This window comes from Mytilus galloprovincialis, chromosome 8 (assembly GCF_965363235.1).
Source record: "Mytilus galloprovincialis chromosome 8, xbMytGall1.hap1.1, whole genome shotgun sequence".
Taxonomy (NCBI): domain Eukaryota; kingdom Metazoa; phylum Mollusca; class Bivalvia; order Mytilida; family Mytilidae; genus Mytilus; species Mytilus galloprovincialis.
The window spans coordinates 45,534,140-45,549,353 of NC_134845.1; the positions used below are offsets into that span (position 1 = coordinate 45,534,140).

The 15,214-nt window shown below is 31.1% G+C and overlaps 1 protein-coding gene across 6 annotated transcripts in view; it reads left to right on the forward strand.

Annotated features, from left to right (window-relative positions):
• The window catches only part of LOC143042038 (uncharacterized), a 49,370-nt gene that overhangs the window by 5,547 nt on the left and 28,609 nt on the right, over positions 1-15,214 (forward strand). For 2 of the 6 annotated variants that reach the window (XM_076214263.1, XM_076214270.1), the window contains one exon: positions 249-342. In XM_076214263.1, the coding sequence (XP_076070378.1) occupies positions 249-342 (94 nt within the window). Of the gene's footprint in view, positions 1-248; positions 343-4,578; positions 4,609-8,386; positions 8,522-9,249; positions 9,280-15,032; positions 15,136-15,214 lie in introns of those variants that run through there. The other 4 variants (XM_076214267.1, XM_076214264.1, XM_076214269.1 and 1 more) reach the window with 4 other exon arrangements.

The window sequence follows — 15,214 nt, forward strand, 5'->3', positions numbered from 1 at the left end:
CATTCTCAAGGAGCTTAGAATTCAACAAACCATCAATCCACATATTTTAAGCTTTCATTTAATGCCAAGTCAGATAAATAACCTGTTATAGTTTCTAAGTAAAACTGGAAAAATAAGAGACTTTTTATGAAGACTCTTATTTTGAACTTTAAATTGATTAACCTATGCCTGGAGGGAATAACAAAAACTCAGAAAGGAATATGCATTGTTTCTGAATATCGCTTATAACAAAATCTGTTCTTTTTCAGCTCCTTGTCAATAAACAGATATAATGAGTTATTTGATGATTATGAAGCAATTCAGGTCACCATTAAACAAGAATATGATGACAGTTCAGATCAGGTAAGATAACTTGTCCAAAAGGCTGCTTTTAATGAGAACATGACATGGTGTTTGTCTTCAGTAACTTCAAAAAAAAATCTCCTCTAAAATCTGTTAAGGAGTCCTATCATGGTCCCTTACTATTTAGGATTGTTTGAAATTTTATATACACAGGGGTATGTGGCCATAAAAACCACAGTAACTATCCTTATTGCACAACAATATTCAACATTTCTTTTTTATTTGAAATAAAGGTTAATACATGTATAAAATTTGACATATGCCAATGTTCATGTTTCAGTTGTCAGTTTTGGATAGGTTTTTAATGAAATTCAATTAATGCAGCAGTCCATACACATGTTAGTGTGTCAAATCTTGATTTTATTTGACACCTTACAGGAATGTACACTTGCAAGTCTTGTGTACAATTTTTCAGTCAATTGAGGTCCAACATAATGGGACGTTTTAATTCCAAAGTATCTGATGATCAACACAATAACTGTTATCATTATGAAAAGTGTTGTTAAAACTCCAAATTAGACCATTCTGCAGTAGTGGAGTGTATAATCTCCAAGATTTGATAGAAGTACATTTTATTTTTTAGTTTCAGCAGTTTGATACAACCTCTGCTGTCTCATAGGTCCCCAACAATCTTCTTGAGGCCTATAGTCATATTACTTAGTCTCAAAGTAATAAAGCAGGGACTAATCATTGCTAATTCACATCCAAGTTCAAACCTTTCCAGTTTAAAAAATAATTGATAGATGTCAATCTTTTTACTATGATAGGAATAAGCATCTTTGGGCAACTGACTATGTCCTATTATAGAGGCCATACAACTTATTTATTCATTTTCTTTGAAATTTATAACTTCGCTTATTTCTGAGTTCATAACTTACATACCAAGTCCAAGTTACCTTCAATAGAAAAGATTATGTAAAAATACTTATATGGGAGTATCACAAAAGGTCACTGTGACCTGTTTTTTATGTTTCATTTATATTCAATTTATCTATCATTAGAATCTTTCTTACAGCCATACAAGCAAAAAGATATAATCATTCATGAAATACAATGCAGAGAATAAGTTTGTCACTTTGAACTCAATAACGGGTGGCATCATCCGACATATCTATTAACTGTTACCTACACCCTAGCCTTCCTTGGTTGCCACCTATAACATTAGTTATTAAAACCATTAGAATATTTCTACTGTAGCCCTGTTTCTTAGTGGATGAGTTCCTGTCTTTACTATATATGATGAATACCTATAAAATCTTAGCTACAGATAGTTGTTATAGCATTCAACAGTCGTGATGTCATTTTTGACATGCATTGTGGTTTGAAATTGTTAAGATTTTCTTTTTTTTAAATGCTGTTTTTGCATGAATTTCATGTATAACAAAATCTTTACATTAATCTGAGGGCCAATTAATGATGTAATAATAAAAAAAAGACATATATGCTGAATTTTGTAGTGGTCTTGTGATTTATGCTGTTGAAATGATGAAAGTTTAAAATCATAAGGTGGAACAAATCCAATCTAAATTTTATCCAATATTTGCTTTACTTCATGGACTTGGAGCCGATCTAACTGCATGATACAATTGTGTATTTGGACATGGAATAATTCAAAACAAATTCGGTAGCCATTTGATAGTTTACTGTATACACATTGCTACCTTTCAAAGACTGATGGTCTTTTGATCCAGGTAACTTGGTTTCCCAGTATAAATCTAGTCCGTGATTAAGTTAATCCACGGTATTCTGTAAGGATTTGTTTTATCTCTGGACTGTCGTCTTGTTTATTCAAAAAATAGTCTGAAAGTTTCACAGGCCAAAGTTTGATATACTGATGTAAGAACTTGGGCCTCTGAATAAATTTTCCTTCATTGACAATTAATTCAAAATTAATTGACCTTCCAAGTTGATTAAATTAACCTAGTATATCTGTCAAGTTGATTAAAAAGTTACCAAAAATATTGACTTAGAGAGTATTGAAGTGTTGACCTTTGTTAGGTTCATGCATTAGAATAACAAACCTTTCTTTAGCCTAGATCTTAACATCGAAATAATAAGGTTATGTAAAACAAACAGTGGGCTAATTATTTTATGGATATATAAAAAAATGTTATTTCAGTAATGGATTTCAGATTAGCCATAAAGGAGAGTACATCTTTTTCCTCTTCATAACCAATTGACTTTTTTCTCTGACCTTCTCAAGGTTTTTTTTACAATTATTTTTTCTCTGACCTTCTCAAGGTTTTTTTTACAATTATTATTTTCCCACAGTTAGTAAAGGTATCATCTAACAAGCCTTAATTGTGAAAAGATGTAAAAAATAAATAAATAATAATTTGAAAGAAATGATTTTATAAGTGTTAATTTTTTTATGATATTTATGTTGTCCTTGAATTATATGCAAGTTTTGAACATTTTGTCAATCATGGTGACGAGAAATACCATGCAAGTCTAAATTAAGAACTTAAAAGAAAAATTCTGCTTAAATTTGCTGAGTCAGCATAGTGACCAGAAAAGCTTTTTGAGGGCCAGTGTAGTTTGGGTGTCATGTGTTGGCTGACACAAGTTCTATGTTAAATCTTCATTTGACATGAAAACAAACAAAGGTTTTAATGGAGAGAGGTGATTAGGGGTTGTTATGATAGACAGAGATAGTCCCTGTATAAACAACAGGTATCCTCTCTACATTCACATCTTAACAAATTACAAGTTCATTTGACTATCAGTTGTACCACTTTTATTTACAACTTTCTTTTCTGCAAGTGATTAGCTATTCTGTGATTTACTTGTATGACCCTCCCCAGTTTACTTCACACCTCCTTTAACACTTTCACTAAAATTAATTTGGCTCGTTTAATTTTAATTAAATTTTGACGAAGTATTTACTTTGACCCTTTAACAAAATATAAAAAATTCCAAAATATTGAACCAATCGTTTTGTCAGAAAAAATACACTGGTTATATAGCGGTTTGACAAACACCAATTTCGATCATTAAGAAGCTTAATATTCCCTATACAACACAACGTAATTAAAACGTTTAGCTGACTTTACAGAGTTATCTCCCTGTAGTGTTAGGTACCACCTTAATTCATATGAAGTAAAAAATGTAAATGTTGATCTGATTTGTAAAATACAGACTTTACCATTTCTACATATTTATATATATATGAGGGTTTGGATTGGGTTAGCAGATCTAATAGAAAAATAAAGACTGAAAAAAATAAAGCATTGGGAAAAACTTAAGACAAAAATAAAGAATGAAGTAAATAAATACTTAAATATAAAGAATAAGGTATAAGATGCAGAAGAAATAAAGAATTGAGAAAAAGTGCCAAAATTTAAAAAAATACAGAATGGAGACCCCATCTAGACTTTCATAAAAATAGGAACAGAATATGGGTTAAGCTTATGTTTTTCTCGAAGTAAAACATGGTCTTTGCAATGTCACATTTAGTAACAAAAAAATGCCAATACAGTGAAGTTGAGTGAATTGAACAAATTATTTTTTGAACAGAATAACTGTAATGTATTGTTGTGTTTCTCCATAGCAAAAAAAAAAAAAGAAAGTACAAGCTTACCTGAATATTATATATAGTGGCCATATACTTGTATCTTGTTGTCACAGCTTTAAAAAGTAGCTAACATGATTTGTAGAATTAGGCCTGAGCACCATGGGACTCTTTATTGTATGATGTCCTGTTTTTGGAAATGATTCCATTAACATTGAATCTCATTGTTTGGTATTTTGGCTAGAACAAGTGGGGAGATATACTTGCATCATTGTAAAATGACCCGTCAGCTTATTTGTACACAGATTTGAAGGTTTTTTTTCTAAAGTGGTATTATCTTAAATTGCTTTTGTTGAGGAAATGGGTGTTACTGGAAATAAAATTGTAAGAAATAAAGAAATACAATAAAAAGTAATCATATTTTGTCATCAAAAACTTATTATCAGCCATCAATATATAAAGTCATGATAGATTTGTATGTACAGATTATATAAACAGTTTTATGTCAAGTGGCCACACCCTAACTCTTGAGGCAAACACACAGTAATTATATTTAATAACGTAAATACACTGAAGTTAATGTGTAGAAAATGTTTTCATTTTATTTGTTGATAATATATTTATATATATATAGTTATTAATATTTGACACTCAGATATAAATGGACTTAAAATCTCTTTGTGAAGTGCAAATTTTTAATTTGGATTATTAGTAAATTGCTTTGTATGTTGGGTAATTAAATGGAAACTGAGCAGGTAGGTGAAGACTTTTAGAATAATCAAATAAATTGCATGCCTTTTATAAAAGTTTATTGAATATGCTAAAAATCAGCTAAAGTTTGGATGTTTCATGTCTGTATAGTTGGCCTGCATGGTAAGTCAAATTTTAGAAATAATATTAAGGTGTTCTTTGCATTGAAAAGGACTAATGTTGCTTTTAAAAATCCCAAATAAAGATTAAGCTGCTGAAAAATGGATTTTTATATGTGAAAACATTTAAATATATAATTTCAATGATTAAATAGACATGTTATTGAACACACAAATGATCCAATATACAATATTCAGTGGGTATGCTACATGATAGTTCTCCTTATTGTAATAATCACTTATGCATAAGGATGAATATTTCCTTGTATTTTCTTTTCCATTTGGACGTAGGGATTACACAAGATATTTTTATGCCCCCACATACGATAGTAGAGGGGCATTATGTTTTCTGGTCTGTGCGTCCGACCGTCCTTCCGTCGTCTGTCCCACTTCAGGTTAAAAATTTTGGTCAAGGTAGTTTTTGATGAAGTTGAAGTCCAATCAACTTGAAACTTAGTATACATGTTCCCTATGATATAATCTTTCTAATTTAAATGCCAAATTAGAGTTTTTAACCCAAATTTCATGGTCCACTAAACACAGAAAATGTTAGTGCGAGTGGGGCATCCGTGTACTATGGACACATTCTTGTTAATTTTTATTTTTGAGCATCTATAAATGAATAAGTTTCCTGCTGTTCAGTTACATGGAGAAATGTCTTGATTTCTTAAACCCTGCAGATTGTAAAGATTGGTAAAGAAATGGTAAATTTACTTCTCCTTTCCAGCATAAATAGAAATCTTATCTTCCCTAGCTTGAGGTTTCTATCTGATCCCTTATACTCTAGTGACCAGTAAGGTCTGGATTGTATCCCTTGGCTAGCAAATATGTAAAAGCCTTTGCTGTTGTCCGTTTGGTTATGTGGGATTTATAAATCTTTAGTCATAAGTTAGGTCAGAAAGTTTGAAGAAACCTTGCAACAACTAATATAATTATTATTTCTTAGAGCAAGCAAAAATCAATCCATTTTGATTTTAAAGGGTCCATGCTAACTTTCTATAATTTTTCTGTTGGTTTTAATTTAAAAGTACTTATGCAATTTTCTTGCATGTTATGTTGGGAATCATTTTTCAGTAGAAAAATAAATGCTTCGTTACAGAAAGATATGGTTTATTAGTTAAATGACATACATGTACCAGTATTTAATGCAATTTACTTTTTATCAGATATTTATGACTAATATTCAAAAATTTTAAAGTAGGAAGAAGATAAACATCAAATTAAAAAATTGGTAAAGGTGCAGGGTTATCCATGTTGAAAATAAAATGTAGATCTGCTTCATTTCAAGACTTAAAATTTTGGCATCCTCCTCAAAGTAAGGTGACATAATAGTTATGGAGGTTTAGAATTATGCAATCTTTACAGATATATAGGGCAAGTGAAAGCAGTACTTTAATGCATTGGTATATTGTAAAGTAGGGATACTAAGTTCATTTCATTGACCATATGGTATGTGTTTTGCTTATTGTTGAAGGTCGTACATTGATCTACATAGTTACTTAATCCACTTATTTGGACTTGAAAAAAGTAATTGTGTCAGCCATCATATAGAAATAAGAAGATATGGTATAATTGCCAATGAGACAACTCTCATCAAGAGACCAAATGACACAGAAATTTACAACTATAGCTCACTGTACAGCCTTCAACAATGAATAACACCCATACCTCATAGTCTGCTATAAAAGGCCATAGTCAATGCTGCGTATTTGTATATAGAACTGGTTAAGAAGTTGGGAATGTATCAAGTTAGTAGTTTTACTGACTAAAGCAGCTTATGGTATTTAAGATAATCAGCTATGAAGCTTTCAAGTCAGTATTTGTGTATTCATTGATTGTCATAATGATATCTACACGGACAAAAACACCTTAACGTTTTCCATCAATAAACTTTCAGAAATCCTTTATATTAATTTAGAGAATTATCACCTTAAACTTTGTCATCTAAAGATGATGAAGTAATACTTTCATTCAATAAAACTAGAATTTTTCCATCAATAAATTATCAGAAATTGGTGATACTCAGAGAATAATTTAACACCATGAGATTGTTCATATATAGAAGGTGATGCAATTCTTCCATTCAATGACAATCTAGGACACGATGGCAAGTGCATGTACTTACTTAACACAAGGACATTGCACGATTTCTTATTGTTGGTTAACTATAAGTGGCGTGAAACGGTAGTTTTAGTAGCTTGTATAAAAAGAAATAACAAGTATGCTGAAGTGTTCAAAGTACCAGTGCTGGCACATGGCATGATCAAATATCATTTAGACAGAAGGCATTTGTTTGTTGCGGTGCAATTAAGTTTTCAGTAATTGTAAAAAGAAGAAATTTTTCTTTCCATAAGTAATATTTCAAAGTATTTGGATCATCAACTGAAGTTAAAAAAAAAGATCAGTGATATTAAAAGCCGAAATGTTAATGTTTTTGTCAGCCATAATAGTACATTCGTTTTTTGTCATTTACTTTAATTCTTTGTCCTAATTGTAAAAATACATTTTTGGTGTTTTATGAATAAAAGGAAATTTGGCATATACATCAATGAGACAGCATATAAAACTTCAACAAAAGACAGGTGTCAACAATTTGTCTGCTTTAAAAGTCCCGATAGTCTAAAAAAAATGAAAACAAATGTAGCATTGATAAAGAAAATGTTGGGAATACATCAATGAGACACTCAATTGAAATACAAAAAAAAATATTCTAGAGTACAGCAGACAGGTGTCTTTTTAAATTGACTAGCTCTAAAGCATCCCAAGTTTTTAAAAATTGAAAATAAATTTATGTTAATAAAGTTTAAAAGGGAGATATGGGGTATACAGCCATGAGGCAAGGCAAATAATATACTCAAAATACCAATGAGAAGGCAAACAAAATTGACAAAATAACCAAGGACATCTAGAGGGTAACATGCAGTCTTCAACAATAGACAGGTGTCTTTACAAACTGTCTCTTTAGTCTATCAAAATTGTACATACATTTTGGCATTGTTATATACAAGTTTAAAAGCATCTAGGAAAAAATATGAAAGTTATTGCATTAACTTTTGATTTCCACTATTGGAGTGTTGGGTAATGTGTTTTGAAGTCAGGTGACTGCTGGCCTTGTTATCGTACAGTATTTACAACTCCATAATGAGCCACATATAAACTTTTGGCAAACAAGCGGATTATCTTCATCTGTATTTTGGTATTTATTTTTAGCTTAATTCTAATATAAAATCGGAAACTGATAGGGTTTGGTCCACGGAAGAAGAAATCTTTATTTGATTACTCGTATAAACATGGGAAGGTGTTGGCTATAGATAACAATCAGTAGAAATACTTTCATCTTTTACCTGTTGGAGACATGCGTCAGGGATTCTCGCTTCGCCTAGTACCGTTAACATGGAGGACAGTCACCCAACACTTTTAATGTAAACATTGTCATTTGAACCACCGCTAAGAATCTGCTGTTATTATGATACACTAGTATCGCAGTCCATCATCGCTTAATTATACAAGATTAATTTGTTATCAGATGATGCTAGCTTAAGACTAGTATAGTCCACCTTTGACTCCTGTATGTCTAGGGGCGGGGCGTTATTCCATCTGTCAAATCATCTAAAGCTCTACAAACTATTAACTTTTATTGAGAGGGTGGGGTAAAGATTTTTTATTTTGACTAAATGAAGGTGTGGATCATTTAGTTGTAAGAATTATGGCCATGTCATTCAGTGGAATAGATTTACAGAACGGATATCACAGAGAAGGAAAATTAGGATGGAACTTTCCGTATTATTTCAATCCAGGGGTATGTTAGAATTTGCAGTGAATTGTTTAAATAAATATATGTTTTTTTGCAAATAGGTTTTATGAGCAATCTCTATTTTTTTAATAACTGAATGTATGTTTGTATGTGTTGCATACCAATTAGATCTTAAAACTGTTCTGAAGCATTTGCTTCGTTGGAAAATCCTTCTTTAAAACATATTTTTATAAGTTTAATGCAATGTACTGTAAATTCAGAAATTATTGCATGCATTTATTATTGAGATTTTGTCATTTTAGACCAAAATGCGATTTTTAATGTATTCATGTAGAGAATTTCAAAATGCAAGTTTAAATTTGTGAGTACAACTGCTGTCGCATTTTTGCAATAATAAATACATTGCAATAATTTCTGAATTTGCAGTACCCAGAACCTTGCTGGCTTCCACATTTCTCTGCTTTATTCTTACTTTCTGACTTTATAACTCAGTTCTAAGTTATTCCACTAAAAACCCATGGGCCTATTTTAATCGGTAATGCCTAACTGCAAGCACATTCCAAACTGCCTGTATGGTTTTCATAGTAACTGAAGTTCAGTTCAATTAGCAGGCTACATTATCTGTGTGGATGTACCTATTCATTGAAAAAAGTATTTGACTGTTTAAACTAGAACTACTTTATTTGAAAAAAACAGTATATCATGTTGAGAATTCAAAAAACTTCATAGAATTTGTGAAGGTGTTGATACTAAGAGCTGTGAAAACTGCAAATCATGGCATATCATGCATGTATTCTCAAAAGGTGAGTTGGTATTTCATTTTGAGCAACTTTAATAAATTTGTGGACACACATGTTTTTATTCCTTTTTAGTAAACTGTTTCAAAGAATTATAATTGATAAAGTAATTACTTCATTATCATTATTGTTAAAAAGCACATGGAAGATTTTTTGATAATTAATTTTCAAAGTTTGAAGCATTTAGTATTATTGTGTGCATGTTTTCCAACCTTTGAATAATTTTCTCGAGAGTAGAAAATGTTTTTGAAACCTAGTCAAAAGATCCTATGATGAGATTTTGTACTGATAACAAAGTTGTATTTTCACAAAAAAAGTTGTTATGGACTCAGTTTGTAATATTTGGAAGGTAAACACAAACTCATGATGGTGGTCCTGTCTTTACATTTTCCTAGTTTCTGTAAAGAGTTAGTCCAATGATTGAATAGTAATTTATCCACATGCTACTCGATCAAAGTCAAATTTATTTTACTCAGCTTTAAAACATTTCTGGTTGCATTACATTTATCAGTCTATTTCTTTCAATGATTACATATCTATCATAAACCTTTAGTTATGATTTAGTATACACAGAGGGATCAATTTTAGTTAAATCAATCTTTAAATCTTTATCAAGATAAATTTACTGGAAGAAACAAATTTTTTTTTTGAAAATATCTAAAAAAAATTAAAATAAGTATTTTGTTATTCAGTTGTTCTTGTTTTCTTGTACATTGTATTACATTTATCCTGTTGAGGCTTTTATATCTGATTATATGGTATGAGCTTTGCTCATTGTTGAAGGCTGTCTGGTCACCTATAGTTGTAAATTTCTGTGTCATTTGGTCTATTGTGGAGAGCTGTCTCTTTGACAATTATACTACATCTCATTTGTACGTTGACTTTTAAATGCATCGATTAAGATTATGATTATACAATTTGTGTGAAATTGTTGCAGCTAATATTTTTTTTTGTGAATATCAATTTGCTGATTAAACAGTTTGTAATGGGCTGGTCACAATTTACTACAGGCAATGCATACAATTGTGTGTTCCTGCATTTTTAAATGACATGCTGTATGTATGAAATCTACTTGGAAGTACAGCAGCCAATTTAAAGTTAAGAAAAACATATTTCTTTATTTTTTTTTAACTTTGAACCTTTGTTTTTATACGACCGCAAAATTTGAAAAATTTTTCGTCGTATATTGCTATCACGTTGGCGTCGTCGGCGTCGTCGTCGTCGTCGTCCGAATACTTTTAGTTTTCGCACTCTAACTTTAGTAAAAGTGAATAAAAATCTATGAAATTTTAACACAAGGTTTATGACCACAAAAGGAAGGTTGGGATTGATTTTGGGAGTTTTGGTCCCAACAGTTTAGGAATTAGGGGCCAAAAAGGGCCCAAATAAGCATTTTCTTGGTTTTCGCACTATAACTTTAGTTTAAGTTAATAGAAATCTATGAAATTTTGACACAAGGTTTATGACCACAAAAGAAAGGTTGGGATTGATTTTGGGAGTTTTGGTTCCAACAGTTTAGGAATTAGGGGCCAAAAAAGGGCCCAAATAAGCATTATTCTTGGTTTTCGCACAATAACTTTAGTTTAAGAAAATAGAAATCAATGAAATTTAAACACAATGTTCATGACCACAAAAGGAAGGTTGGGATTGATTTTTGGAGTTGAGGTCACAACAGTTTATGAATTAAGGGCCAAAAAGGGGCCCAAATAAGCATTATTTTTGGTTTTTGCACCATAACTTTAGTATAAGTAAATAGAAATCTATGAAATTTAAGCACAAGGTTTATGACCATAAAAGGAAGGTTGGGTTTGATTTTGGGAGTTTTGGTCCTAACAGTTTAGGAATAAGGGGCCCAAAGGGTCCAAAATTGAACTTTGTGTGATTTCATCAAAAATTGAATAATTGGGGTTCTTTGATATGCCGAATCTAACTATGTATGTAGATTCTTAATTTTTGGTCCCGTTTTCAAATTGGTCTACATTAAGGTCCAAAGGGTCCAAAATTAAACTTAGTTTGATTTTAACAAAAATTGAATTCTTGGGGTTCTTTGATATGCTGAATTTAAAAATGTACTTAGATTTTTAATTATTGGCCTAGTTTTCAAGTTGGTCCAAATGGGGGTCCAAAATTAAACTTTGTTTGATTTCATCAAAAATTGAATAAATGGGTTCTTTGATATGCCAAATCTAACTGTGTATGTAGATTCTTAATTTTTGGTCCAGTTTTCAAATTGGTCTATATTAAGGTCCAAAGGGTCCAAAATTAAACTAAGTTTGATTTAAAAAAAAATTAAATTCTTGGGCTTATTTGATATGCTTTATCTAAATATGTACTTTGATTTTTGATTATGGGCCCAGTTTTCAAGTTGGTCCAAATCAGGATTCCATATCAAGTATTGTGCAATAGCAAGAAATTTTCAATTGCACAGTATTGCACAATAGCAAGAAATATCTAATTGCACAATATTGTGCAATAGCAATTAATTTTCAATTGGAGTTATCTTTCTTTGTATAGAATAGTAGTTGATAATATATGTTGGAAATTTGCCAGACATGACTATGATGTCATTTTCTATTTTTATTTGCCAATAACTTTATGTAAATAACTTCATTGGAAATTTGCCAATATAAAATGTTGCTGATGAAGCTTTTTTTCCTTATCTTATCTAAAATGTTTTTAGATAATGTATGTTGGACATTTGCCAGACATGACTATGATGTCATTTTCTATTTTTATTTGCCAATAACTTTATGTAAATAACTTCATTGGTAATTTGCCAATATAAAATGTTGCTGATGAAGTTTTTTTTATTGTTTTATACAATAAACAATGTATATTCACTTTTACTACCAACCAATCTTTACCATTCAGTGATAACAAGCACTTTATTTTACATTTTAATATTTTATGATGTATTTAAAAGAGTAGTTATTGTTGCAAACTCCATTAGAAATTTGAATTGATATCAGTTTTGGAAAAAGGGAAACGGGGATGTGAAAAAAAGGGGGGGGGTTTAAATTTTTCTCATTTCAGATTTCATAAATAAAAAGAAAATTTTTTCAAACATTTTTTTGAGAGGATTAATATTCAACAGCATAGTGAATTGCTCAAAGGCAAAAAAAAACTTTTAAGTTCATTAGACCACATTCATTCTGTGTCAGAAACCTATGCTGTGTCAACTATTTAATTTTAGATTTAAAAAGTTTGAAGAAGAAATCTTTAATTGATTTGTAAAATCTTGACATTTGTTTTGTGTAAAAAAAAACCATGTAATGTCAAAAATTTGATCACAATCCAAATTCAGAGCTGTATCACGCTTGAATGTTTTGTCCATACTTGCCCCAACTGTTAAGGGTTCGACCTCTGCGGTCGTATAAAGCTGCGCCCTGCGGAGCACCTGGTTATCGTTTTTATACTATTACTATAGGGTGCATTTTAAAACTAAATTTTATTGTACATGAGTGTATACCTTCTATGTAAATTTGCTAATCAATCAATGACATTAAAAAAAGATTATGGTACTTAAAAAAAGTAGCTTCAACCTCTTTGACTAATCAATGCTCATCTTAAGTTGTATATGTCATGTAAAAAACAGATGTTGATCAACAGATGGTGTCTCTTTATATTTATTTACAAGTTGTCTTGCTGGACTCCTGTCCATTTAGAGTATAGATGTTTGACTATTTTGAGGTATGATATCTTTCAGTACTTATTTTATAGTTGGGTTGCATTTGCATGGCATATTTTCTGAACAAGCAAGCTATATGACTGACAGTGTTACCAACAGTAAAATCTTTATCAAGGAAGTTAACAGTTGTGGATACATAGGGGAGGAGTGGGTGAAGGGGGCGTAACCCATCTTTGATCTTGATTCAGATGATTTTTGAAAATAAAATCATCTACCAATGTTTTTGCATCAATCAACTTGTTGATATGTATTCTGTTTTCTGGTATAAACCCCCTTTTTTATGCCCCACCTACGATAGTAGAGGGGCATTATGTTTTCTGGTCTGTGCGTCCGTTCGTCCGTTCGTTCGTCCGTTCGTTCGTCCGTTCGTTCGTCCGTCTGTCCCGCTTCAGGTTAAAGTTTTTGGTCGAGGTAGTTTTTGATGAAGTTGAAGTCCAATCAACTTGAAACTTAGTACACATGTTCCTTATGATATGATCTTTCTAATTTAAATGCCAAATTAGAGTTTTGACCCCAATTTTACGGTTCACTGATAGAAAATGATAGTGCAAATTTCAGGTTAAAGTTTTTGGCTTCAGGTTAAAGTTTTTGGTCAAGGTAGTTTTTGATGAAGTTGAAGTCCAATCAACTTGAAACTTAGTATACATGTGCCCTATGATATGATCTTTCTAATTTAAATGCCAAATTAGAGTTTTGACCCCAATTTTACGGTTCACTGAACATAGAAAATGATAGTGCAAATTTCAGGTTAAAGTTTTTGGCTTCAGGTTAAAGTTTTTGGTCAAGGTAGTTTTTGATGAAGTTGAAGTCCAATCAACTTGATACTTAGTATACATGTGCCCTATGATATGATCTTTCTAATTTAAATGCCAAATTAGAGTTTTGACCCCAATTTTACGGTTCACTGAACATAGAAAATGATAGTGCAAATTTCAGGTTAAAGTTTTTGGTCAAGGTAGTTTTTGATAAAGTAGAAGTCCAATCAACTTGAAACTTAGTATACATGTTCCCTTTGATAAGATCATTCTAATTTTAATGCCAAATTAGAGAATTTATTCCAATTTCACAGTCCTTTAAACATAGAAAATGATAGTGTGAGTGGGGCATCCGTGTACTGTGGACACATTCTTGTTAAAATTGTGGATCAGTCTCTGGTTACTGGTATCATTAGCCCCTGTTTCAAAAACTGGATCAGTCTCAGTAATCATGAAAATAATGAAATCAAAAGTAGCAGTCTTTTATAAATACTATTTGTATTTATTACAGCCAAAAAATAAATCATTGTTTCCTCCAATAGCAATATAACTATCTGTTGAAAAAAAGAATTGCACTGATAAATGCATGCAAACATTTCCAAATTAACAGTATTTAAAAGTGAAGAACAGATCAGGAAGCTGGCAAAATCTTGATTGGAAGGATGTATTATAAATGTAATAACTTGTAGATTCTAACCAGATTCAAACCTAATAAATCACGACAAAACAACCAATGAGGGTGTTAGCATGACAAGACTTCCTTCTGACCCCCTTTATGCATGTCCATGCTTATTTTATAAATAGACGGCATAGGCACTTATGTCTTAGAATTTTTTTCCCTAAATACCTTAATAATATTTTCTGAGACAAGTGCCTGTGATAGACGGGTTCCGAAATAAGTCTTTAGTTAGCCAGATTGGGTGTATATCTAGTTTACACCCTAATATCATGGTGCAAAATTATAGCTTTCAACAATTTAGGAGGGGGTCTTTCATCAATTTAACCTTATTTCATGTCAAAGCAGGATAAATACAGGATATACTATTACATTAAATGGCATCATAAGAGTGTACCTTATACTTACAAATAGATAAACAAGTCACTATCATTGATACAAAAAATAATCTTCTTTTATTAGAATAATGTTGTACTTAATTCTTTAGCTTAAAGGAAAATATGACAATTTAACGTTAACATAAATCTGTGGCAAGTTGTCCTGTTTTGGGTTTATAAGTTTGACCCTGTATATAAGAAGATTAAATGTAAATTACAACCAGGACACACCCATTTGGAAAACGCCTTAAGGCGGAAACTAATCTGTACTTATAAAATAATGGTTCGTAACATTGCACAAATAACAATTAACAAAGGATAAATATTATATTGGAGAATGAAATGGTTGCTAAGACTTCAGAAATTGTAAGTTATGTTACTAATTTGTTTAGTCTTCCCTATCTGATGTCTGTGTATTTAGTCTTTTGATCAGCGTCTTGTTATT